This window comes from Mytilus californianus, unplaced genomic scaffold (genome assembly GCF_021869535.1).
Source record: "Mytilus californianus isolate M0D057914Y unplaced genomic scaffold, xbMytCali1.0.p SCAF_13, whole genome shotgun sequence".
NCBI lineage: Eukaryota > Metazoa > Mollusca > Bivalvia > Mytilida > Mytilidae > Mytilus > Mytilus californianus.
This window is the reverse complement of record NW_026262615.1, coordinates 17,859,688-17,887,675: the sequence shown is the minus strand read 5'-3', so window position 1 is coordinate 17,887,675 and position 27,988 is coordinate 17,859,688. Positions and strand designations below refer to the sequence as shown.

The 27,988-nt window shown below is 31.5% G+C and overlaps 2 protein-coding genes across 2 annotated transcripts; one reads left to right on the top strand and one right to left on the bottom strand.

Moving 5' to 3' along the window:
* The first annotated feature begins 370 nt into the window (after positions 1-370).
* Positions 371-6,479, top strand: LOC127723300 (uncharacterized). Its single transcript, XM_052229850.1, has 3 exons — positions 371-908; positions 3,909-4,058; positions 5,749-6,479. Exons 1-3 carry the CDS (start codon positions 683-685, stop codon positions 5,907-5,909), a joined length of 537 nt encoding a protein of 178 aa, XP_052085810.1. The 5' UTR covers positions 371-682; the 3' UTR covers positions 5,910-6,479.
* Positions 6,480-8,801: 2,322 nt separating this feature from the next.
* LOC127723887 (microtubule-associated protein RP/EB family member 2-like) lies at positions 8,802-22,361 on the bottom strand. Its single transcript, XM_052230603.1, has 8 exons — positions 22,235-22,361; positions 21,076-21,209; positions 18,658-18,696; positions 18,143-18,249; positions 17,714-17,873; positions 11,494-11,597; positions 10,191-10,343; positions 8,802-8,813 (listed from the first exon to the last, which is right to left on the bottom strand). The coding sequence occupies exons 1-8, from the start codon at positions 22,255-22,257 to the stop codon at positions 8,802-8,804; spliced, it is 732 nt and encodes a 243-aa protein (XP_052086563.1). The 5' UTR covers positions 22,258-22,361.
* Positions 22,362-27,988: the final 5,627 nt, after the last annotated feature.

Here is a 27,988-nt window from a genome sequence, read left to right as displayed (position 1 = left end):
TTCCTTCAAATACACAAGATGTTTTGAACATGTTTGAAAATCATAAAAATACATTGAACTTTATTCATGACGAGTGTGGTTTTTTAATGAATCACGAACAATAAATAACGTACTCTTTATATCTATAAATTATGACGATATACACGTTTTAGTTCCTTTTTAACTTTGTTCAAATATTACCAATTAGATTTGACAATCCTATGGCGCGAGCTAGTATGTTTTCTTTATATCTTAGTGATTTTCTAACAAAACTAGTTATCTACGTCAAAAATACTTATATTTCTTATTTTAATATACAGGTAGCTCATAACCTTAAAATCAATGTCACGAATTCCATTTAAATTATAACCCCACGTTATATATATAAGTGAATTAGGATTTCACGAGAAGTAATAATAAACGTATAGATCCGATATATTTAAACTGTCATATTTTCCTTTTGAAAATATTTATTTAAGTAATAAATACTTGAGGTATATCACTTATATTAAGTCACTGTAGTGGGACTTGAGGTTTAGAAAGGAAAAAGTTTCAGTCAAAAGATAGAAATCGCCAAGTTATTGAACGTAGAAACGTGTTGAGAACCGTTACCTCTTAAGGCGGAGAGAATCGGAGACGATAAGGGATTGGATTGCTCGAGTTAAGTAATTTACAGTGTTAAGATAAACCAAAATACCAGAAGATGGCATGTGGCGGATGTTGCTGTGATTCAACGCCTATATCCTGGGTGTCATATATTGTTACATGGGTGGCTCTCATATGTGGTCTGGTTGCCATTTTCACTCCGTACTGGAACGAGCAGGATAATAATCCTGATGTAGACTTTGCTGGACTGTTTTCACAGTGTAAAGACGATATAAGTAACTGTTTCTCGATATCAAATGTTCTCAATGCATATAAAGGAACAGGTAAGTTGTCATAATTTTTTCACCTAAGCCATGAATATACAAATGAGAAGATGTGGTATAATTGCCAATGAGACAACACTCCACCAGAGACCAAATGACATAGAAGTTAACAGCCTGTTTTTGTTTTTGTTTTTTGTTTTTTTTATATATAAATGTTTTGCCTCGACTACAAGTTAAATTTCCAAACCTACCAGCCAGGAAGAAAAACAAACTAAACAACACTTTTTGATATTCAAATGATATTTTAAATTTATTATTCTTCATGTCAAAATGCCAGATTTTGATTGGTTAATACGAGGGAGAAATTTACTCTATTCCATGGTAAATACTCTATTACCCTTCACGGAGACTCTTGATCAAGTGTGCGCTTTATTAAATACGACTCTATCCTATGGCAAATACTCTATTACCCTTCACGGAGATGCTTGATCAAGTGTGCGCTTTATTAAATACGGATGGTTGTTATGTACAAGACGTCATAGTTTATTACTTTGAATTTGAAATTTAATCGACAGCAATAACAGAACATCCAGTATAATAAATTAAATAACACATATCTGAGAGGGTGATAGAGCAGATTGTTACCCCTCGGAAAAACATTGTCAACCTTGGCTTCGCCTCAGTTGACAATGTTTTCTCGGGTTTAACAATCTGCTCTATCACCCTCTCAGCTATGTGTTATTTATATGTTGTTGTTTGTGTTTTCGTATGTGATCTCAGAACATAGAAAACCTACCATCAAGCACAGAGAAAAAAATAACTTTGGAATTCATGTAAAACTAGCCAACTACCATTTAAAAGCTATTTAGATATGCGATGATAATTTAGCCTCTAATCAAAACAAACAAAATACGAGATACGTGGTGATTCTATGACCGATAAATCACTCATTAATACGTTTGAGTTCCTTGAAAGAATTCATTCGTCCGTTTAAGTTAGATTTTTTTTGTTTTGTCCTCGAGTAAAAAATTCTGTGTTTTGAATGAGGTTCATTTTCAAATGTAAGTCAAGGATTATATTTAAATTCAAAAGAATGTTACTGTATGAAAATTATTCTTTTCATAACCAAGAATGTATACACATCTATACATATGTATATCTTTCAGAATAACTTTAATATCAAAATCTAGTCAACTTTGTCACATTAAAGTTGATATATGAAGCCTTTTTAAATGAGATCAAACGACTAAATAAATTTTATTTCATTTTCAAATGTATTTTACAACTGGATATTTAATATATGATATCGAAAGGGAAATAACACAAACAGTAACCAACAGCAAGATAATTATAGTAGCTTTTATTTCATGAGATATTGATGTTAATTTGTCAATAAAGTCTGTAAATTTCATGTTAAACTTTATATAAATCATATCAGTGTACTAAAACTAGGATCCAGACTCCCACAAGTTAAATAGACCTGTAATGGCTTTGGATTCTCGTTCAGCAGGCGAGACAAAAATATGCATGCAGGCGAGGCAAAATCACTGATAAATGATAAACTCCGTCTCTGTTAAAAATTTTAAACGAATCACAATACTTTAAAAAGTCAAAATGAAAGTCATTTTACGTAATGACTTAGATGTGAAAAGGGTGTCATGAAAAGTATTATGAAGACGGTGAGTTACATTTGAGGGCATTACCATTAAGTAAAATTGAGAAAGGCATACAAAGTCGTGTGAAATTATATGTACACATTTGTCAATAATTGTTAAAACGATAATCTTGATACAGTATATATAGACAAGGAGATAATTATTATTTATTTAATATAAATCTTAAAACTATGAAACAAATACAAGTCACGAAATGTTTTTCAATCAAAATTAGCAACTATCGGCCATGTCTTCAGTTCTTGCCGATTACACTATATATTTGCTGTTAAGTTAAGATCACGTGATATGGGAATTACTTATATCTAAGATGTCGCACCTTATTTTCTTTGTAGATAAGGTTTAACTGTTCGACAGTTGAAAAAATATTAACTTCTAGTAAACTTATATTGTATATCTAACCAAGACTTTTTGGTTTACATTTATTATTTACATTGTAATTAAAGTTTATAAAACAACTCAAAATATATGTAAATAGAATATTCAAGTGTCACTTTTACGCAGTAAGAATTTTTAAAATGTTAGGTTATATTTATAGTGTTTTATTTGTTTACAGAAAGCAGTTTAAAACTCCTCCCATTTTCCTTGTACAGTATGTTGATGTATATGTCAGAACAAAACATATATCAAAAGAAAAAAAATATGTGCTTGCGCATTAGCAATGTAAAAATGACTTCTTTGCCACTATTTTTCAAAAAGAATTAGATAGAAATTAAAAGTATATAAATTAATTAAAAAAACTTGTTTCCAAATTTTACGTTTTCAGTACAGTAAATTAAACAGACATTTGTAGACACTTTCTTCCACAATTTTGTTATCTTAAGAACGTTCGATGTTGTAATTCATTAACACATTCCATGTTTAATTGATACTGAATTTCATAAAAGAGATGTACAAGCTTTTTCAGAAACAAAATATAATTTTTAGCGGCAAACACTGGGAGTCTTTTGATTTTTCGTATGAATGTATGTTAAAGGTAGTAAAACGTAATAAGAATTAACAGTACTTAGGACATATCTTGTAAGAAGTCTATTTTATATTTTCGTTTCATTTCATGTATTGCCGGAATGATAGCATAACATCACAGGAAAGTTATTTTCTGGAAGAATAAACTAGTTCGGACCGCCGAGAATCATTTAAAAAAAATAATTTCCGGCTGGCTTGTTTATTAGTATAGCCACTGCATTTTAAAAAGTATTGAGAAGTATATAGGGTTTGCTGAACAAACAGTTTTCAAGCATTGGTAAAAAAAACCAGAGGACGTATAAACTATTGAGTAAAGTTGCTTGCAAATTGTTTTTTTTTCTAACTTTATTATTCTTATCTCCAGACTTATGCTTTAACTGTTACATAATGCATTCTTCAATAAAGCCTCTTTGTGTTTCAGATTTTTATGATGATTTCCTGATCAACTTGTCTCTACAGATGTCGGGCTTGGTTGCCCTAATTGTTGCCGTAGTTTTATTTTCGGTATACAGCTGCTGTTTATCCAACAAATATTTAGCTTATGTCATAATTGGCTTTTTACTTTTTGCATGTAAGTACTTCTGAATATCTATATGTTAAGTATCGTTGGCCATTGTTTGCTTTAGCTTTCCTATTTTTGTTATTTTATGGGGTGCTCCAGCTTGGAGTGAGTTTTATTTAAAGGTTACACAATAGGTTCATATTCTTGTTTAGTTGTTTCCATTGACTGCAAAATATCATATCAAATCAAAGTCCTGGTAAGATAGATAACGCAGTTAATTCGTTCAAGTAGATATGACGCCTGAACCAACATGTATCAGTCACACAGTAAACCCCCAAAAACAATTCTACAAATGCAACATTGGTTCTCAATTGCTACATGACTTTATATTTCCTCTCAGTACTCATCTGCCAACAATTGCACAAAGGACTTGCACGCGAGCATTTCTTTTACAATCAGTACCAGAGGACGGACACCCTTCAAACTTAAGGACACAGTATAAATTGACAATAATTTTATATTTACATTGACAATAATTTTATATTTAAATTGACAATAATTTTATATTTAAATTGAAATTATATATTATTTAAATTACATTTATTATCTCTTGAATGGTATATAGAACATTTGAGAATATACGGATGAAGAGCTTTCAAACATTATACTTCAATATACCAAAGTTAATTATGCATGCGTCATTACGATGTGGTTCATGTGATATGAATACATATGAAGAAATGCGATTTTTTGTCGTCTCTAGATTCGTTTGTCATTTCCCATTTGAACATTATAAATCAAAAGCGAAACTATTTGACCTTATTAGATTATTTGATGCTTATGAAATTGTGGTTAGAATGCTGTAATTTTATTATCAGAAAAACCCAATATAGAATCATTTTCAAACGGCAGTTGAACATCTTCTGCAATTTACATTAGGACTATTTTATTTTCCGGACATCAATGTTAACGGATAAATATGATAAAAGTTGGAAAATTCGGAGAATTTAATATCTTAAATTTTATAGAAGACGATTCCAATTCAAACTTCCAATTTATCCGAAGAAAATTCATCTTTGTTTCTGATATCTGCATGCATACATAGTTTACATGAATAGTTTATTGACTATTGACAACTTTAACACCAAGTGGCAAATATTTCATGCATATTCCGATAAATAGTTTCATATATACAACTTATGGGAGATTAAAGCTTGACTGTACTGTACTTGAAGTCCACATGTTGACCTTTAGGTGTTTTTGTAAGTATTTTATTTTCTGTCATATTGATTTTACTCGATAGATAAGTATAGGTTGACACAATTTGAGCAAAAGTTACTTCCCTTGTGTTGCTATTTTTGAGGTATATGAAACACACTAATTTCTGTGTCATTTGGTCTCTTGTGGAGAGTTGTCTCATTGGAAATCATACCACATCTTCTTCTTTTATACATATTCCTTCATAAATCAGCCAAATTCAACTTGTTATACCGACCTCTAAATTTTAAAAAATTAAGATAGTTTCCTGAACAATGTTCATTTCTTTTAGCCTTGCTTGATTCATCACTACGATCTAGTTAGGATATCTTTTCAGACTTGTTCCAATTTTGTTAGTAAAATAAGAAAATCAACTATTTAATTAGACCTCCAAAATGGCGACCAAGGGAAATAACTCACACTCAAATTACGTCATATCGAAACCTTTCAATATCTGTTCATATGCTAAACTTCTTTGATGCCTTACTTTTAAATATTTCAGTTGGAGCAATTATTGCCGGAGCAACTGTTTACGGAGTAAAGTGGATGGATTATTACACAGCTGCATCCACACTTAGCTGGTCATTTGGATTAGATGTAGCCTCTGGTGGTCTTAGTCTTGTAGCAGCCATCCTTCTTATTATTAATTCATGCTGTCTGTAAACTGATCACGGAGAACTATCTTGAGTCTTTTAAACAAATTTTTTTAATCATGTCAAAGTGCATCAACGCATATACTAAGGAAACTACAGCAACTGTATGGCACTAGAAAAAGGATAGTTTAATATAATGTATTAGATGGTCCGTGTAAATCTATCATATTTCATTTTGATCTAGGTTTAATTTTCATTTGTAGAAATTTACTAGTGCGATTACAGGTTTTTTTTGTCAACTTGAAAAAATTCTCCAGAAAACATGAAAGTAGGTGATGGTAGCTGCTTTAAATAGCATACATGGGCACTGATTGATAAACAAAACTAATACATTTCTTCTTAAAAGGTACGAACATGGAATCGTGCGTAAATATTAATACAGTTCATACAATCATCAATAGATTACGGGTAAGACATGTGCTCAGTTAGCAATCGAACAGACTGTGAAACCAAATGACGTTTATACAAACTGAGGAAGTTTCACTTTATGATTGTAACTCTTTATTTAATTGAATTTTAATAAAATTTGATTAGTTAAGAAAGACCATGATTATATATATTAAAAAAATCTTATACAGTTTATGGAAATAATCTTCATTTCCTGCTTTTATCCAATATTTTAGCATACGACATATATAATTTGAAAATGTAATACAATTTAACTTTATTATGAATGAGTTACAATACTTGAAATTTTTAGATTTCAAATTTATTATCAAAGTGTAATACCCAAACCGATATAATTTCTTAAGAATTTATTGGTCAGTTCCACTGTCAAGAAGACTATCGGGTACACAAGGGCACCATGTACGTACGCATGCCCAGGAGGCAGTGCTTAGGTATAGACATGATTTAACAAATGAAAAGTGCTATCTGCCAATTTTAAGTTTATAAAATTTGTATGTTATTTTGCAGTTTATTTTCAACTTATGAGTTTGGATGTCCCTTTGGTATCTTTCGCCTCTCTTTTGCTAGCATGGTTACCGCTGCTGGAGGACTATCAGTCCCCGATGGTAACCGGAGCAAGTGATTCATTATTTTGCCTGATTAAGAATGTTGCATTTCGTTGGTGAATTTCCAGTTTATAATGTTATGTAAATCGCTGTTTTGGAATCTAAAAGACCATGGGTAATTTCATTGTTCTTACACCCGTAGTGATAAAAGGGTTGCGTTATTTTTTATTTGTAATATTTATTGACCAATTCATTATTTTGTATACTATATTATGTTGCTCTTGTTGCACACAATGGTGCCTGAGTGTATTAATAATAATAATAATAATTATGATAATAATACACTTAAATAAAAACATCGTCACGTCATTGGTTGAATTAAAACTGCATGGGACGTTGTAAACCAATCACATGGTTTTGGTGTACGCTTTTGGAAATATTACCCAGAATACATTATATTCTGAAACGGCGAATTATATAAAAGCTAATTTATTTGCAATACCCAATGTTTTGATAGAAGGTTTTACCTTTACGTCCTGTTTGTGATCGTGCAATTCATAACGTTTTTGAGACAGTTTTGGATTTTGTGTATGCGTCCTTTGGTGTTTGTGCTCTCAATCGTTAGTTATTTTTTGCTTTCCAAGCTTTTATGTTTTTGATCATGAGTGAACCTGATGAAGATTAGCCCAGAAACATGTATGTCATATCATGTTTTAGCACACAAGTGTGTTGGTAATGTTGATTAAGCATGTCTATTGATCATGAGAAATTATAACCCAAATTATATATATAAATTCAATCTCCTTTTCAACCTGCCTCTTTGACATTTCCCATCGTGCAAAGCAAGTATAACTTTTTCAAAGATGTATATAAATACGTTCAACAAACGTCAAGAAAACTGGAATTATCTGTTGTGAGAATTTTTCTTTATACAAGAATATGAAATGAATGGACGTGATAGCACCTTTGCAATGGATTTTGAAATTAAGTTATCTGGATGGCTTCTTATCGGTTCCTGGAAAAATTTAGCCATTCAGTCCTGGTTTGCTGCTTACCGCTTCCTATTAGACAATGAGTTTACAGCAGTTTGTATCATTAGAATGTGCTTGCTGATTGTTGAAAAACAACATTATCCAACGCACTGGACATGTCATGAATCGAACATTGGGGGGGGGGGGGGGGTTAAAGATTTTCCTCTTTATTTAAAAAAAGCAATGGACAGGGAAGAAGGCATAGGAATAGCATTAAATACTTCTATTTTTTTATTGGAAATTTGAAATAAATGAAATTTAGGTATTAATTTAGAAATCAAGGTTCGGTTCATAACCAACTGTATTTACATGTTAGGCTAACACGTGTCGTCTTTTCTTTTGTTTCAGTTTTTCGACGTTGCTTTGTATCGGAAATATGTTCACCATAGATATTAGTCTAAATCGCATCCGATACATCAGAACTGGATATTTGAATTGGTATGTCTTTTTTCAAGAGTCGGGTATTGTGGTAGATGTGTTCTTTTGTACTGTGTGGTATTCATTCCTGCTTGTCCTTTTTATGTATTATCATTTTTTTTTCTCTCGATACTATATGGAATCGCAGTGACTAGTTTTTAAGTGAAAATGAACCACTTCCATGAAACATTGAAAAAAGACATAAAAATAAACGACATCTATTGTTTTTACAAAGAAATTTATTAAAAGTCCTTCGGATAACTATCTGATTCCTTTGTGTAATGACACGTGTCAGTGTTTTTTATTTTCCTCCACTGGTGGTTTGGAGCCATCCTGAAGCAAAATACATTTTAATTGTTAATTCATTTATTTGATTAATTGGACACGACAGTATAAGCGTACGCGTGCAGATAAGTAACTTTGAGCTAGCTTTTTAAAACTGAGATAATTCTTTGATACGGTATGATTTTATGTAGTTGTTACTTGTAGCTGTTTTGACAATCATGTCTGATACTGATAATATTGAGTAAAGTTAATTTGCATTAAACTATTGGGTTTTTTTCCATATCTCTCAGTCTGGTCAACATAAGAAAGGGTTATCTACTTCTAAATATTAATTATGCTACCTTATATACATGTATCAATGTGTCTGTTTAAAGTCTGAAACCTTGTCAGTCTAAGCTCGAAACGATTCAAACCTTGTCAGTCTAAGCTAGAAACGATTCAAACCTTGTCTAAGCTAGAAACGATTCAAACCATGTCAGTCTGAGCTAGAAACGATTCAAACCTTGTCAGTCTAAGCTAGAAACGATTTAGATCTATACATATGCGTTCGACACTTCGGCACCATTATTGAAGAAAGTAAAGAACTTCTTTCGGTCTTTCATTTGTTTTGCTTTGGTGTTGGGTTGGCGCAATGAGCATATTTTATTCACAGTGGTATGTATACTGATTCAACTCGGTTTTCGTCGCATTTCGTCGTCGTTTTACTTTAAAAACGAAACAAAAGACAGGAAACAAAATGACAGAAGTAGATTAAGACGATATGTTATGTAATACATTGAACCTTTCGAACTTCGATTATTTATTATTCCTGTAATACAAGTATTGTCGGATCTTCAACGTTATACGAACAAATCGTTTTATCATGGTTGGTCCAGCCAAAAAGTTTACACATATTCAAAAAAATCGGACAAACATTATAAAAACTAGTAAACTGGTTTTTTTTTTTAAGAATATCATTGTAATTTAAAGAAGTGATGTAGACAAATATAAAGTGTTTGATCGAAAACACTTATAATTCAATAAGTACAGTATGGATATTCGAAAACAAACAGTTTTAAGGTTATTTGCCGGTACTTCTACAAAAACCATGCTAATATCAATTTGGTGAAAATTGAAATGAAAGATATATACGAAATAATGAACAAAACATAGTTCAGATATTTTGGCTGAATCTTTTGTAAAATAGAATTGCAATTTAAATTACATTATTTATAATGTAGAAAATTATCAAAACACGATGGATAAGAGACATCCGAGAAATTGCATTCCGAATGCACAAATTGTTAAAAGTCTAGTCCTATCTAATCACTCATGTCTGTTTTGTATATTCCTGAATAGTCATTAAAACACAAAAGTATTTTATACATTAGGAATGGCTGTAATAGTTTTTGTCTATTCGAAATAACATAAAAAATGTGGTGCACACTGAATAACTCGCGTATCAGCATTCCATTATAAGGAGTAAATCATGAAAAAACGTTAATGACGTCACGGTCACATGACCAAATTATGTCTATGAGGTTATAGACAAACAACTTTCGGCCAATCGGAAGACGTGTTACACACAAAATCAAATTATTTTAAAATAATTCCATATAATTTTACCTCATAAGCACATAACACGTCTATTACATGCTTTGTCATCGGCTCATCTTCATAATCTTCAGATTGGCACAATACTTCAATTTGACATAACTTGCCGAAGTAGAAGTCTCTTTCTTTTTCTAATGATTCCTTATCCATTTTAAAACGCATAACCTGGTTAAATGAAACACTCTAACTCAAGGTAATGTATTATATAAGGCACGATTTATGCTTAAACTTAAGTTGTTAGTTGGTCGTCTAAGTGCGTTTTGACTTCTTTTTGGGTTGGTTTTGGTGCTCTCAAAAGCTTGATCAGCTCTTTAACCTTGCATTAGGTTCTGGATTTTTAAACCTTTTGGCCTCAAGCATTACCGAATAGATATCGATAGACATTAATTGTCGAAATGCTTGGTATCGTTAATGTTATTACAACGAAACATCTGATGGTGAACGGTCAGTACTAGTACTTGAGGGTTTTACCAGCTCAGTAGCCAGTTCTTGGATACTGGCATGAAAATACAGATATTTTGGCTTTATAAAAGTTTCTGTTATTAAATTTTGGAAATTATTTTAAATTAAAAAATGTATCTCCCTCATGTATAGCTGTAAATCGTTGTCTGAGTTTGGTTATACCTTTGGTCCTATTTGGTTTTAATATCTCTTTGTTTGAATTAGGTTTTTGATTTTCAAATATTCCATGTCCCGAGCATCACTGAAGATGCATTAATTGTCGAAATCCGTATCTGGTGCAGTAAAATTAGTACCGTTAATGAGGGTGTGGATGGGGGTTTACAGAATAGAAAATAATGGGCAAAAAATATAAAGAATAGAGAATACTGAGGTGCTAAAATATAAAGAATAGAGAATACTTGGCAAAAAGTATAAAGAATAGAGAAAAATGGCCTTAAAAATACAGAAATGAAGGACCCCCATCCAGACCCTTGTTAATGATATCTATATTAAAACATTTTAGTACAGATGTTATTTCGGAAACACGTACAATGTTGTATGTACTGAAATCATACCAATATTTTTTCATCAAATCATTCTTTCTAAATCACGATGGATCAGTTTTAAAACTTTAATTGATGCAAATGTTCTGAAGGGTTTTCTAATCACGATGGATCAGTTCTAAAAGTTTTATTGATGCAAATGTTTTAGCCAAATAAGCTTACAACGAATCATCGAAACCATCTACAGCAAGCTTAGGAAAGGATTCATCCCTGTAATGTTCTTATCTGTTCTAACTGTAGATTACCACAACAAAAATTATACAAGTAAATTTACTTCAGTTATTTGTTGCTATGAATTAAACAATGCGTACCTTCTTCCTAAGTTCTTCAATTTCTACATCTAATTCACTGCTATACTGACCTCCAGATTCCAATCCATATGTGGACGATGCTGAGCTCTTAGTTGAATTTCTTGCTACAACATTTTAAATAATTCCATAAGAAAACTATTTATAAGCGTATTTTGGTAGGAGTTTGTATGAAATATGACAAAAATACGTCTGCAAACTTCTTTTAATTGGGCAAATAAAGACGAAGAGTTAATTTCCTGAGCGTTTGTTTAACTCGCAGTGTCTAACAGTCACTGTAGATTTAACATACGTACTAGAATTTGAATTATAATATATAATATTTGTAGAACATTTTTCATCCATTTGCATTTGTCAATATGATAAAATGCTATTCAGGCAATTTTAATAAAACAAAACAATTTAACGTAGAAAAGGCCACTAAGGCTCTTTACGAAGTGTTAAGACTAGGTCGTCTTCATAATCTTTCTATATGTAGTCAGTTGGACTTATTTGATAAAATGGTGAAACCAATATTACTGTACGGTTGTGAAGTATGGGGTATTGGAAATAATGACATAATTGAAAGGGTACAACTGAAATTTTGTAAATTATTATTAGGTCTGAAAACATCAACACCCTCTTACATGATTTATGGGGAGCTTGGAAAATATCCTATAGACTTGGACATAAAAACTAGATTGATCTCATTTTGGGGGAAATTAAATTCTGGTAAAGTGACGAAACTATCATATACTTTATATAAATTGTGTTATCACATGTCTATTAATGACAATGTGAATTTTTCATGGTTAAACAGGGTAAAGACTATTTTAAATGAATGTGGTATCCCAAATGTATGGGAAACACAATCATTTATAAATTGCAAATGGTTAGTTTCATTCATCAAGCTCAGACTTAAAGATCAGTTTGTACAAGTCTGGCATTCTCTGCTTGAAAACTCACCAAAAGCACTTAATTATAAACTTTTTAAAGATTTTTTTGGAAAAGAAGATTATTTTGAAATTCTTGGGAACAAACTATCTATTGATTTGTGTAGATTTAGGACCACAAATCACAAGCTCCCTATTGAACAGGGTAGATGGAACAATATAGTTAGAAATAATAGACTGTGTCTTCTATGTAATAAAAATGACATTGGTGATGAATTTCATTACATATTAGAATGTAAATACTTTGAAGAAAACAGGAAACATTGTATGTCACATTATTATTTTAAAAATGCAAATATTGTAAAATACAAGCAGATTATGTCTTCAAAACACAAATCAAAACTGATTAAACTTTGTAAATTTATAAAGATTATCAACACAGGTATATGTGCTCCTAGCTAAAATTTATTTCATACATTGTCTTATCAATTGTCTTGTTTGTTCTGTCTTATTGTAAATACTGTACATAAATGTCTTCTCTATACCTATGTATATGGATTATTGAGAATAAAGATATAAAAAAGCGTTACTTACTACGGAAGCGTATTAGCGCCACACAATTTTTTTTTTTTAATATTTCTTCCCATGTTTGCGTTATAACGCAAACCTTTGCGAAATAACGCAAACCTTTGCGTTATAACGCAAACCTTTTGCGTTATAACGCAAACATTTGCGTTATAACGCAAACCTTTGCGATATAACGCAAACATTTGTTTTATCTTATTTCTTATTTAAGATTCAAAGGAAGCAGGAGTTATTAATGGAGGAGGCTGCATATATTAAAATTTATCTTCTTTGTACTCATTGCAAAGTAAAATGCTTTACTATTTAACTAATAATGAGCAGGATAATAGATATAAGAAGATGTGGTATGAGTGCCGATGAGAAAACTCTCCATCTAAGTCATAATTGGTAAAAGTAAACCATTATAGGTCAAAGTACGGTCTTCAACACGGAGCATTGGCTCACACCGAACATCACACTATAAAGTGCCCCCCCCCCCCATTTACATGATAATACAGGTACATATATTACAATGAAAATTGAGTAAATTAAAGTTATACCGAAGAAAAAAAAAACAACCCTGCTAATATAGCTATAGCCGAATATAAATATACTTCCAAAGTAAGCTCTCGTTTGAGGATTGTGAAAGGTTGGTTAACTACCCTTTTGCAATAAATGAATAAAATGAAGATGTTTTATTAACAAAATTATGTTCTCTCCATTTAAATTGCTACATTGTACCAAGTTACCACACTAGATTGAAAATTTCATGACTTTTTATCAAAGAATCTTTATCATATTCTGAGATTTTAAAAAACGATTTCTTACATCAAAATTAAAAAAAAAAAATCTTTCTTAATAATTCATTTTACAGCAGAAAGATCATTTTTTCTATTTGACTTGACAGTTTTACAATTGTATGACATTATTTTTGCTCTTATCTACTTAATCAAAATTTTAAAAATGTTGGCCTTTCAAATGAAATATGCCTATAACATTTCAATTTTCTTGTTAAATTATATACTTTTCTGATTCCTATGCATATTTATTATAATGACTTTGCCTTGTATTTATGGTTCTTTTCCTAACTAAATCACAACAGGAATTTAATGACAGACGGACATATATACAAAACTTAATGAATAATTGAAATCAAGATGTTTGCGTTATAACGCAAAGGTTTGCGTTATATCGCAAAGATAGGAAGAAAATTATAAAAAAATAATTGTGTGGCGCTAATACGCTTCCGTAACTTACTGCTGCTGAATAGACTTTTTTTATATGATATTGTAAATTGTTACTGTTTTTTTGGCAAAATTTTGCATCAAAGGACATCTTTATACAAGATCCAATGATAAGATAACTATCATTTGATTTCTTGGGGTTGGGGGTAGGGACAGGATGAGTCTGAAAATGAATATCCTGGCCTGATAAAATCTGAAAATAAGTAACCTTCCATAAGATAGGATGGAAATGAATATACTGCAACACAAAATGCATGAAAAATGAAAATAAATATTCTATCTTCAAAAAATCGCCTGGTCTCCTCCCCTAGATATCAAATTGTCGTCCCTTAAGCGTCTTAAACACAATACAGAATTTTTTCTTCCAGTAGAATGTTCGTTTTGGTTAAGAGGCCCCTCATGGGGGTGTCCAAGTAATCACATAATCAAAAACCCCATGAGGAGGCTCGGTTAAGATGGTCCTGTTTATACATTTTGTGAGAACCGTTTCCTAAGTCTATATTAAACTGTATACTAGTAATTGAGAACATTTTAGTCATATATGATTATGTAATATGTTAAAAAGTAAAAACTCATTTAAGATTGATTGAATGATGTTTGCATAGCGTCCAGTGGCAAATATTTCATGCATGTTCAGGACGATTTTTTTTTTTTTTTAGAAAAAGCAAACATTTTCAAAAACAGATCTGTTCGTGCGAGTAAAATTGTTGTTTGTGTACAACGTTTATGCTCAAATTCAATGTCACAGAAGTATATAATTAGAAAGTTTTTTTTGTCAAATTTGTCGATTATGCTTATGATGACACAGTGACATCAAAAATGACACTTCTGCATTACACTGGCCTAAATACAACATCCAATTGTGTCAATATAATTGTCATAACTTTGATAGATTTGCATATTTGGCTATTATTTTGAAACCTTTTTTGTCATATAGCTCTTACTCTCTTTCTATTCTTATACTTCCTTGGCTTTCAAATATTAGCATTGGTCATATAGCTCTTCCTCTATTTCGATTCTTATACATCCTTGACTTTCAAATATTTGCCTTTGTGAATCCAGAAAAGCACTTCGAACGCATAAAATTTATAAAGTGTTGTTTTCTTTTTTTATAGATATACAAAGCAACATGATTCACTATAATGTTGTTTGTTTTTATCTAGCAGGCCGGTTCCAAAATAATTTTACAGGTTGAAAAAAATTGCTACAAATGCCATTCATGACATTAACACTTAAGTTCGTGTGTCGGAAGAACTATTCTTGGTTTACCTTCACCTGAAACGCTAAAACCAAAATATTTGAAAGCCAGGGATTTATCAGTAAGAAGAAATAATATGAGCTATATGAACAAAAGCTACATACAAAAATTCATCTTAAGTCAACTTTGATGACATATGATGTGTCATTATAAATCATAAACTCGTCCTTTAGTATAAATCTATAAAAAACAATCTTTTCTTTTCCAAGGGTGTTGACATGGTTCTTGAATACTTTTCTTCTGATGTAGCTTCAGATGTACCCAATAAGCCTGTTCTGTTTAATAGCTTAAAGTTAATGATAACAAACCACATAGATACCATTTAAGTTATACTTTTATCTTATAGATGTAAAATGATACATGTACGATTTCAGAATAATTAACTCTTAGACAACGATTACACTTGCTCGAAATTGAATCGACAAAATCGATCGCGATCGATGTTTTAAACCTAGAGCGTTTACACTGCAATATAAAAAGAATTTGTGTGACCTAATTACCTTACATTTCGTAAAAATCGTAAATATGCTGTATTTCAGGAAATAGTTTGTTCATTAGAATTACTTATGCAGTTATTTATTATCTTAATGATTTACATGTCACAAGTCATTTAACAAAGAAATGTGAGAAGGCTATCACTTATAAGGGAAAGGTCATTTAGTTTGAAGAGGATGAATTTACAGCAAATAAATAGGATTTATCTATTCAGAAGAATGACGCAAGCACGTCGGAATATATTTCTTCACTTGTCTTATCTTGACGTTCTGTAAAATTATTGGAAAATTTGGATGAAACCCCGAGAGGCAGAGATTTATACGGATATACTAAATTGACCATTCGCAGATTTATTTTCATATCTAAATATAGCAATTTCACTTTTAGAAAAATCGATCGCGATCGATCTAAGTGTTTAGACTTGAAGGATCTATTCATAAAAAATCGATCTTTTTAAAACCACCACTGGGAGTGGACTTTTAAAATCCAATTGAAGATCGATCTTTCCCATTTACATAAGACAAAATATCGATCTTTGTAAGAACGATATCGGGAAAGATCGATATTTCTAAGAACAATATCGGGAAAGATCGATCTTTTTAAGAACGATCTCAGGAAAGATCGATCTGTTTTGCTAGGGTAAACGGGGTTTTATTATTTCTTATATGATTTGCATATCTATAAATACTTGAAACGGATTGGTCAATTAGAATTTTTTACCTTGGTTTACACTTCGATAAACCATGTTTCCGAAACTACTTTCGTACCATCTATTCATGCGCGATACACATGCATATGCAGGGAGTCCGGGATTTTCAGCAAATTGAGATTGAAAAACAAAAACATAACAGTTTTTTTCTATTTTAATGTTAACAAAACAAAATATTGCATTAAAGCTTTGAAAATGCATAAAATTAAAATTCATGAAAAATTCCGCGAAATGTCATGAATGATTTAGCGCATTTACGTCATGGCAAAACACGACGTCATACAAATGAAAACTTTCAAGCGAAAGATTATTTCGTTACTTGTACGCTTCAAATTCGGATAATATCTCATTAAAATGCAGTTTTTGAGGTAGGTGCTATTTCATTTTAGATTCTGTTGCATTTATCGAACATTTACGGATTTTAGAAATTCAATATGGCGGCTAACTCCTTAGTTAAGACATGTGCATTTGATGGTAGTAGCCATCAAACAAAAAATCTTAACTAAAAATAGCGAATGTTTGACTGAAGAATTATGAGGATTAAACACATTTTTTCTAGAGGTTATTGATGTGTAAACCGGGGCTCTTACCCACAAACTTAACATAAAAGTCCTGCGGACTTTTATTCAGTTTGTGAGTTAATCGCCCCGGTTTACACATCAATAACCTCTAGAAAAAATGTGTTTAATCCTATAATAATACTATATTCAACACTATATCTTTTATATACCAACGACAAAAACTGAATTCAACGAAGAAGAAAAAAGGTAGTCTTTCTGTTTGCATTCGACTTTCTCAAGGGTGTACCCAACACTTTGACTAAAATAGATTTCGATCGTTTAATTTTCATAAAATTTTGACAAAATATTTACTTAGACCTGTTGCCAAAATTATAAAAAAAAAATACAAAACAATTTACATGAAAAATTACATTGGATATATATTATATAGCAGTTTGACAAACACTAATTTTGATCATTGATAAGCTTGATTTTTACTTAAAGTATGTGATTTAAACGTTAAGCTGATTTTTAAAAGGTTAACTTCCTTAAGTGTTCTGTAACCCCTTAAATATACTTACGTGATCTCTTTGGTCGTCTAGTAATGACAGATTGTGGTCTATTTTTTGGTTGGCTGAATTTCATTCCTCTACCGTTTGCATCAAAGTACAGTTTGAACCATTGAGCAAATTCGATATTATCTTGAAACCTTCCCTTTACCAAGCGTTCGACTGGAATTATCTAAAGTGCAAAGCATTAAATGCGTGAATTTATTTTCCAGGGTTCTATGATCAAATATATGTATAAATGTTTAAATAATTATAGACAACGGGTTTATATGAAATCACAAAAAGTTTTAAACTTAAGCTAATCATTTAAAGTTTTAAAAATTAAAATATGGATTTACATAAAACGTATTGTGAAACGCTTCCATGCTTCAAAGTTATAGAATCCATATTACGAAGCCATTCAAACTTCTATTCAACCTTAAAAAACTATAAGCTCAATACCTTGTCTGTTTCAGTCTTATTGAAGGCATCCTGTAATAATTTGAAGTTATTTATAAATTCATGCTCGAGTTTGGTCTGCACTTTGACTCTCCGAAGTTGGACTTTACCTATATACACAAATGTACAAACAAATATGAATAGCTAGAAACATTAGATTAAACATTTTTTATGACTGTCAGTTGTATCATGGTTTAATCAACTTAATTATTTTTTCACAGAAACAAAGCTTAAAAGAATAATGATTATCACTGATTTCAATTTGATTCCTCGATTTATTTACTAAATCTTGTTTGGTTTTCTTAAACAAAAACTTTCGTTCAGTCACTTTCCTTACTTTGCCAACCTTGCTTGACACCTGATTCTTTGATTAAATTTTTAATAATTGATTTTGTAAAGACTGAGAGACTCTATCGTGTTTTGTGTTTTATCAACTCGAATATGTATATTTTAGCTGTAACCATAGTTTTTTTTCAAGTATGCGAAGAGTTTTGTATAGTACTCTTCAGTATACGTACCAGGAAACAGTTTATCAACAGCTTGACAATAAGCAGCACCTGGAAGATAATATAAATTTCATAATTACTTACAATTTGTGCGTTTTGTATGACAAGATGTTCTTTCAAGTTTAGTATATACAAAAATAAATGCAAGAATTTCAGATTTCAACTCTCGGAGTACCTATATTTCTCTTTATGTAAAGAAATAGAAAACTGTAACGAATCGATCACTTATAAATGTGTATTGCATTCATTTGTACTAAGTTTGATGAAAACAAATATGTAGCAAAATACGTTCACGATTGTAAAACTTTCAATTTTTCTTGCAACCTTTTCCTTGGGGAAATAGAAATTTAAATTTAGTCTCCCAAATTACCTGTCCTTTTTTTGTCTACCTAATTGTTTTTTTTTTTATTATTTCCTTTCATCTTTAAGTTAGTTAGATATTTCCATTTTGGTGTACCTTGGATTTCAATCAAAGCAACATTTTATAACCTCAATTTCTTTTTTAAAGTGCTTTGCACCATGAACTAGTCAACACTTTTCTTGATATTATCACAAACAGTGGGATTTATAATGCAAGTGTGATTCCACTTGCAAATGTTTAACAAAACAATACTAAAAATCTGCTTGTCATTAACCCATATTCGTTTGATTTCACTCTTATTTGACCTGTTTTATTCCTAGAGATATGAGACGCCTGCCACCAAGGTTATGCGGATAAGTTTCTCAGTCGCCATCAATGTATTGATTGGTTGGTTGATCACCAAGGTTACAGTATCTACGTTTCTCAACTCGATTGCGACATCTTTATCGTCTCCTTGTCACTTTTTAATTTTTACTTTTTATTTCTTTCAGCAATTTCTTTTGAATTAAATTTTTCCTAGTCGATATTGAATAAAGCAATTTTAATAGACTTGTTGGCGATTTACATTTCAATATTATAATACATGTATGGTATTACCACTATAAGGCTTTTTTAATCTTACAAGGTATAGTTTATATCTCATTATTCCTTTATTAAATTAGACAAAATGAATTTTTTAGGCCATTTTTCTCTATTCTTTATACTTTTTGCCCATTATTCTCTATTCTTTATATTTTATGCCCATTATTCTTTATTCTGTAAACACCCATCCACACCCTCATGAATGTAAAAAAACAATCGGAATCGGAACGGAGTATAACGTTGACAAGGAAAACATTGCGTTACCCCGTCACGTGATTTAAGTCAGACCCAGTAGTGTCAAAGCCAGGAACCAGCCAAAATTGGTTACAATGTGAGATTACCAGGTTGGATTGTGAAGTGTTATTTTTAGTCATTCATCCTGGTGCTTAGTGGGAAAATAACTATCGATGATATAGACTGTGGAAGATGGTATTGTTACAAATTGAAAATCGGTTGAAAATTAAAATCATCGTATCTTTCATAGATGTTAGTTTTCAGTTTTAAATTAGAATTGGTTTGTCTCCGAGAAATCATAAAGTTCACAGGGATATCGATAAAAGTTTTTTTTTTTAAAATATTGACAAAACCAAAATTTTAGATTTTAAGGTTTTGCTTGATGTTTTATTTATTAATGGGTATTCTTATAAAACAAAAACTATTTGATTGCAAGGAAAAAAGATTTCTTGATTTATAGAATAAGAAATTATAGTGCATGGTGTTTGGCGTAGAAATAAATTTTAATATTGTTGCAAAAATTTGATAACTCTAATAAAAGGAAAGCTATAATATAAATAAGAAAGAAGATGTGGTATGAGTGTCAATTAGACAACTCTCCTTCCAAGTCACAATGTATAAAAAGTTAACAATTATAGGTCAAAGTAAGGCTTTCAACACGGAGCCTTGGCTCACACCGAACAGCAAGCTATTAAGGACCCCGAAATGACTAGTGTAAAACAATTCAAACAGGAAACCCAACGGTCTAATCTATATAAAAACTAGAAACTCATTTGAATTTTAAGAATGATCTTATGATTGACATTACTGTCAGAGTATACTGAGTACTTCACTTTTTGTAAGACCTTCTTTGGATGTGACTAGACATTTAATTAGACACAAACGGGCAGTTAAACACTTAAATCTATAGTAAGATGAGCAAACAACATGTACACCATCACCACAAAAAAGGACAAAGACGTAGGAAAAGGTCCATATGTACTAGTCGTTCAACTAAATCCTTTCCTGTCTTTACTATGTCACAGTCAAATAAGGTCGTTAAAGAAAACTAGAAAAGGATACATATGGACCGTTTCGTATGGCTTCGTCCTTGTTTTACAATGATGGTGTTATTTTTCATCTTATATTTATGTTTTTGCCCGACTGTCTATATGTTGGTATCTATTTAAATGTCTAAATACGTATAAAACTTCAAGGATAAACAACCCTGAACTTACAACTACTGTTTGAAGCAACTGTAAAAACTTTAATACCTGTACAAAGCTCTTCGATCCTGTGGTAGTCGGTATTTAAGATACTATTTATCCAATGAATGATGTCATTTCTACTCAGGTTATGAGAAGTGTGATTGTTTGTTAATTGAACGTTGATTGCTGTTATTTTATTTCTGAAATAAAAGTTGAAACTCAGCGTATAGAATAGTAATATTAAGATATATATATATACTGTTGTAAAATCCTTGGAAGGTTTCCTTCTTTATTTGGTACCATATAAAGCTAAGATTCGTTTTTCAGAATTCATGAAAGGGAATTTTGAATCATATATATATTTCTCCAAACGTAAGTATAGATATAGGTATAGAAAAACATATAGAAAGAATAGATTATCTTAGCTTTATTTGGTAAAACCTTTCGGAATTTTAGGTCCACGAAGCAATTCAACTTCGTACTTTATTTGGCCTTTTAACTTTTTTGATTCGAGCGTCACTGGTGAATGTTTTGTAGACGAAACGTGCGTCTGGCGTACAACATTTCATTGCCTAAATTATCTCAAAAGAATTCAACTGGATTTAAAAAATGTTTTATTTTAAGTATGACTTTTTGTACTGGTATATGTATATCTGATTTAAAGGAAACTTCAAATTAAAAAGATTTCTGAAATGCAAAAGCTATGTATATGATTTTTTTTGGCATCTGATTAATTTCTTACTGTGTTCACATTCTAAAATGATTTCAACACTGAATAAGTTATTTACATCTTCCTTCTTTGGTCTTTGCCGAATAGTTGTCTCATTCGCAATTATACCACCTCTCATTGTTTTTATAGCCGTTGTAGAATTATGCAGAAATTACTGGATTATGGTAAACAATATATTATAATTTTATTGACCATTTGCTTGAATAGGGAAATATTTGCTGTTGATATACACGAAATAGCATTTATTAACAGAACAGGTACAAAAAAGAAAAAAAAACAACATAAATATTTCAAAAGAAAAAAAACTGCACAAATGAACAAACTGAACAGCGGGGCTGGGTCCGCCGAAATTTGGCGTTAAACGAAATTTACGGGTAAATAATGCAGACAGAACTACTCTGCATGGGAAAAATTGTTTCGCATTAATTACAGAAACGTGTCAAAAATGGCATAACCGGTAGAGCAGTTTTGAAAGTAAAGGATAAAATCACTTACCTGTCCTGACGGGCGAAATCCATTGTACAGCCTCAGTTTCAGAAGCCGTCGCTATGACACTCTTTTACAGAACAGTAGCAAGGGGAGAACACTTAGTTTGACTCACTTTGCTGCTGTTTTGAACCTTGCTATAAGATTTTTTAAGTAATCAAATCTTTAGACTTTTCACTTATCTGATGGTGTGAAAAATTTATAAGTAAAAAAAAGAAATAAATGTCTACAACATTCGGTATTCCTAGGCGGTCACCCATCCAAGTGTTAAGCGAGTTTGACGTTGCTTAGGGCATATGATACAGTTACAGGGGAGGTAATGAAGTTGCTAACGTAAAATGTTATTTTTTCGCGACGTCAAACTATCACATATCGGATAAAGATGAATTTTTCGACATATTTTAATCATTAGCTTGAAAACGAGTACATGGATCACTCTTTTTAAAAATGGTATTTGACTTGATTATGTATGAAGAGTATTTGTACCAATTTTTATGAACAAATCACCGGTGGAATTTTTTTAAATTATATAAATATACAGCAAAAAATGCCGTTTTTTTTCTAAAATCACGAAAATTTAATAAAAATTAATTTTATCAAAAGAATTGTTACGCAAATTTAGAACATATTAATGTAAAGAAGATATTCATAATGTTTTTACAAAAATCCGCTTGTGTTTACCTTTTGAAACAAAAGAGTTGGGTATGTCTGTCCAAAGGATAGAATTGTCCAAGAAACAATTTTAGTAAATGTCTAAAATTTCGACCCCATTTATCTCTAAAAGTAGCACATGAAGGTATAATTTTTATTACATATTTGAATAGTATGGATGAACAATAGCTTGTATGCAAATTTTTGTCAAAAATTCACCGTTGGATCAAAACTGTATCGTAAGCCCTTTTATTAAAAGGAAATCACGCTATTGTTTATACGCATCGCTCTCGGCGTCGCTATAACATGGCTCAACTTGTCTGTGCAACACGAAGCTAGATTGGGCCGGATGCCAGGCTAGGCGCCGCTATCGTGTCGTATTATGACGTTGCGCCTATTGAGTCCGTCGTAAAGGTCGCCGATTTCTAAAATGGCGGCCCGCTCAAAAGAAAAGATGTACAAATTACAGTTACATAATTATGTAATTGATTGATAACAATGTCGAAGCATACCGATGACAAAAAATATATGTAATGAAAAGGCTATTTATTTTTTCATTGAACAAATAGTATACAGGTCTTAATTACTCTCTGTACATTTAATATAGATTTTATAGATTTTTTGAATGCGAACATGAACAATATTTTAAAATTGATTTGACCTTAAAGCACATTCTTCAAGTTTTCAATATAAATGTGTGTACAAAAAGGTATTACTGGAAGTAAAAATGAACTTTTTAGTCTGTCGATACCTTTATTTTGGCATTGCACAAGGTCATGTTTTTCTCTGACTGTTAATGACGTCTTTACACTAAATCCATAGGATGTTGGATGTGTACTGATTGATTTTTGTATTAGTTGCTATTGGCTTTGAACTACATGTAGTTGTCAGTAACTGCGAGTACTCTCAGATCTTTACTTAGTGTTTTTGTTGTTGTAGGATATATAGATACGCTGCCACGTCCGGTCTGTGTTTTCATTAGATGTTTTCTGCTTCGTATTGATCTGTTGAGTTAAGCCTTTTTCAACTGATTTTTATAGTTTGTTTTTATGTAATGTTACACCACTTTCCCAGGTTGAGGGTTTAGAGCCAGCAAACTAGTTTAACCCCGCCACATTCTACATGAGCCTGTCCCAAGTCAGGAGCCTGTAGTTCTATGATTCTCGTTGGTTAATATCTGTCATATTTATTTTTCGTAAATTGTTTTGTTATAAATTAGGCCTTAGTTTCTCAATTGAATTGTTTCATATTTTTCATGTCGGGCCTTTTATGGCCAAATATATATTATTATAGTTGTTTCTTTGTTGAAGGTCGTACTGTTGTCTATAATTGCTTACATTCACTTCATTTGAACTTCGATGGATAGTTGTTTCATTGGCAATCATATCACATATCCTTATTTTTGTATAAATGGGACATCACAATCTGTTTTCAAGAAAAGAGAAAAAGAGGTTTACGATCGTATCAGAATAGATGGGGATGGAAATTTACCATCTTTTAAAATAAACTTGATAAAAATCTTTAAAAATATTAGAAGATGTGGTACAATTGTTAACTATCCACCAGAGACCAACTATCGTTGATGTCAGCTACTACAGGGGACCGTACTGCCTTCAACAACGAGAACATCCCATACTGAATATCAACCTTTAGAAGTTTCCGACAAGACGAATATTAAACACACACAAGTATTATGTAGAATAACATGTCTTCCGGAGTACTGCTAAACTGTAACCATAACATTAGAAGACCGTCTTGTGAAATAGTATTCAAATCATAGAAAAATGTTTTCGTGCTGATATTCATGTAATTTTTGCCACTAAAAGTTTGGCAGAAACCAATCAATCGATGGGTTTAAGAAAACAACGAGAAAACAAAATAAATAGTTTAGATGTAGGTACATATTTCGATCAATCAGTGTGATCACATGCCTGTCAACACTGACGTTGGGAGGTTGTCGGATTCCGATCTTAACTAACACGGATAACCATTTTACAAATACAAAGGTTCTCTAGATAACTCAATTCCTTCATCAATAAAAAGTGGCCACTATGGTATAGCAGAGAGTGCTGAAACTCGAATACAACATACACAATCAATCAATCTTTTCAAATTACTTCTAGTAGTTTACTAACCATTGATCATCATTGGCAAATGAAATGTATACTAGTATACTGAGGAAAAAAAGACATGTGATGAACGAATAATCATTAAATGAAAAAACGAATAGACGAGCGGAACTTGATAGAAACTGCAATCTTACTCTAAATTTGATTGGATCTCGAAATTTTAACTCTTACTAGAATTGTACTCTTAACTCAAAAGTTTAACTCGAAGTGTAACTCAAACTTTAAATCGAACTCTTACTCGAACTAATATTTGAATTCGAAGTATATCTTGAACTCTAATTCAAATTTTTTGCTCGAACTTTAACTCTAAATCGAACTAGATTTCTAATTCGATGGTTAGCCACACTCTCATTTGTCAGCTGATAAGAAAAAAGATCCGTTTATTACAACTGAAAAGATTTTTGAATATGGCGATGTATCTTTTAGGGAGCTACCATTTGATTTTTAGGGGGGTGGGGGGCTAGGATGAAATTAAAGAAAAAAGGCAGGACAGGAGTTTTGAGTAAAAAAAAAGACAGGATGAGCAACTTGGCAACAAAAAAGGCAGGATGACAATTTATATAAAAAAAGTCAGGATAAACTAATAAAAAAAATGGCAGGACCGAATAGAGGGAAAAATAAAAAGGCAGGACAGGACAGAGATTACAACTAAAAAAAATGCAAAACACAATTTTTCATCCTAGCCCCCCCCCCCCCCCCCCCCCCCCCCCCCCCCATAAAAATCAAATGGAAGCTCCCTTATTGTCAATCTGTATACAATGTTTTCGTAACAAATATGTGATAATTATCAGATGCATTTAAGTCTCCTCATAATATACAATTAAATGCACCGCTGGCCGCAGTTTGATACAGCTCTGAATTCGGATTGTGATTAAATATTTGACACATCATATGTTTCAGACACAGAATGAATGTGGTCAAAGAACTGAAAACTTTGAAATTGGACGTTTACCTATTATGGGTCCAATATCCAAAATCTAAATACACGGTTAGATTCACCATATCCAAGTACACCAAGAATTTAATTCATTTATCTATCAATGGACAATATTAGCTAAGTTTTTAAAGGGGTTCGCTTCATAAATATGTATATATATATAAACAAGTCTAAATTGAAAACAACGTTCAAACCTATGATTGCGTTGGATAAAAACCGCAATTTTTATACGTGTGCATGCAAAACAAATTTCTTGGTAGAGGGGTCTAAATACAGCACAAACAACATTTTCCAAAAGACCAAATGAGTCAAAAAGTATTTAGACTTGTATATATATCACAAGGTATATAAAAATGAATCATGACACAAGTCATCTATTTTATGCCTTTAAGCACTTTTTGTTGAAACTTGGTATCGTCCGGGTTGTTTCTTCAAAAGAATGACCTATCGTTCTGAGAGGAAATAACTCTAAATAGGTATATACATTTACTATAGGACTTTTATATTGCTCTTGCAGTGACAGGTAATCGGACTACCCATGCGTAGGGAAAACTAACTAAACCTAAATTCCTATCATGCAACACCATTTTTGAATTGATCCATACATTTGATATCTTACATGTAGTCAACTGTTCTAGAATTTTTCATTCTTCTCTAATACTTCATTCTGAACCTTCAGTCAGGAAAATATTTTTTTGCGGGTATTTTTTACTTGACTTTTAATTGTGTTATGCATATTTGTACGATATTGCAGCGGACTGAAATGACATGACGTTTGTAAAAACTAATAAACTTCTCGTTTGAATTGTTTTACAGTTGTCATTTCGGGGCTGTTATAGCTGACTATGCGGTATGGGCTTTGCTCATTTTTGAAGGCCGTACTGTAACCTATAGTTGTTAATTTCTGTGTTATTTGGTCTCTTGTGGAGAGTTGTCTCATTGGCAATCAAACCACATCTTCTTTTTTATTTTTACCCTGTTGTATTGTATTGTATATTCAATTGCTATTTATTTTTGTCAATAAATTGTATATTAACATCCTAATTATGCTTTTTTCCCAAAAGGCGTAGATTTTTCAGCTTGAAAATCATGCAACATAATGTTTGAATTCTGGTGAAAACATGTTAAAAATGCTTTATTTTCCGCAGAAATTTAACCGTTACACAAATTTCCCGACATCATTTTAAAAAACTATAAAAAAAAAAAAGGTCGCCCCCTTAAATATCTGGTTTTTTTTTACCAAGGAATGCTACTTTCTAGACAGACATCATAGAGATATTCCCACATCAATATTTATAAACTACTTTCGACTTTTAGGGATTTATTTATCAAGAAACCAGTTTTGTGCTTCCATTTACAGAAAGAATTTTGTCATTTTTATCTCCCATTCTTAAAAAAACGACAAGTTTGCCAGTCACGTTGCTTTTGCCGGGAAATTAGAATTTTCATCCTGGGTGAACGATAGCTGAGTAAGGATGTCGTGGATTGGAAAACTTATATATGATTCTGATAGAAGAATCTTTTAGGAAAGAAATAAGTGTCGTTGTACGGTATATGTCCCATAGAAATATTTTTAATCTTTTTGTATCTAAGGCAGGATGGAAAAATCAAAATGGCGATCCCTTTAGGATTTTTCAGTTTACAGATATGGATAGTAAACTGCTCATTAAAAGTAAACATACAAATCTTAGTGCCAACGTTAATGATTTATAAATAAATACAAATAGACAGGAAATACAAAAATTAAGTAACCCTGTGTTAGGATGCTAACACAAAAGTCGCCCAAACCGGTCTTGTTTCCATGGTAATGGAAGCCATTTTGAAAATTCCAGTCAGTTGCTACATCTACATATGATATTCAGTTGCCACATCTACATATGACCTTTATAGTTGCCATAACTACACATTACCAGTGACATTTCTGTACAGTTTCAATTTTTCGCATTCGTGCTGTTTCCGTGGCACATTTTTCCATGCATTGTATTGGAACTATAAGTAATGAAGGTAATTTTACGGAGTTTATTGATGTACGAAGTCAGCTTTTCA

What these genes read in the sequence shown, in the direction of transcription:
- LOC127723300 (XM_052229850.1), top strand. Translation starts at nt 683, where the DNA reads ATGGCATGTGGCGGATGTTGCTGTGATTCAACGCCTATATCCTGGGTG. An exon ending in CAATGCATATAAAGGAACAG is followed by an intron (nt 909 to 3,908) that starts GTAAGTTGTCAT and finishes TTTGTGTTTCAG; the next exon opens with ATTTTTATGATGATTTCCTG. An exon ending in TGGCTTTTTACTTTTTGCAT is followed by an intron (nt 4,059 to 5,748) that starts GTAAGTACTTCT and finishes TAAATATTTCAG; the next exon opens with TTGGAGCAATTATTGCCGGA.
- LOC127723887 (XM_052230603.1), bottom strand. Translation starts at nt 22,257, where the DNA reads ATGGATTTCGCCCGTCAGGACAG. An exon ending in ATAAGACTGAAACAGACAAG is followed by an intron (nt 17,874 to 18,142) that starts GTATTGAGCTTA and finishes TTTGCACTTTAG; the next exon opens with ATAATTCCAGTCGAACGCTT. An exon ending in TAGACGACCAAAGAGATCAC is followed by an intron (nt 11,598 to 17,713) that starts GTAAGTATATTT and finishes AAAATGTTGTAG; the next exon opens with CAAGAAATTCAACTAAGAGC.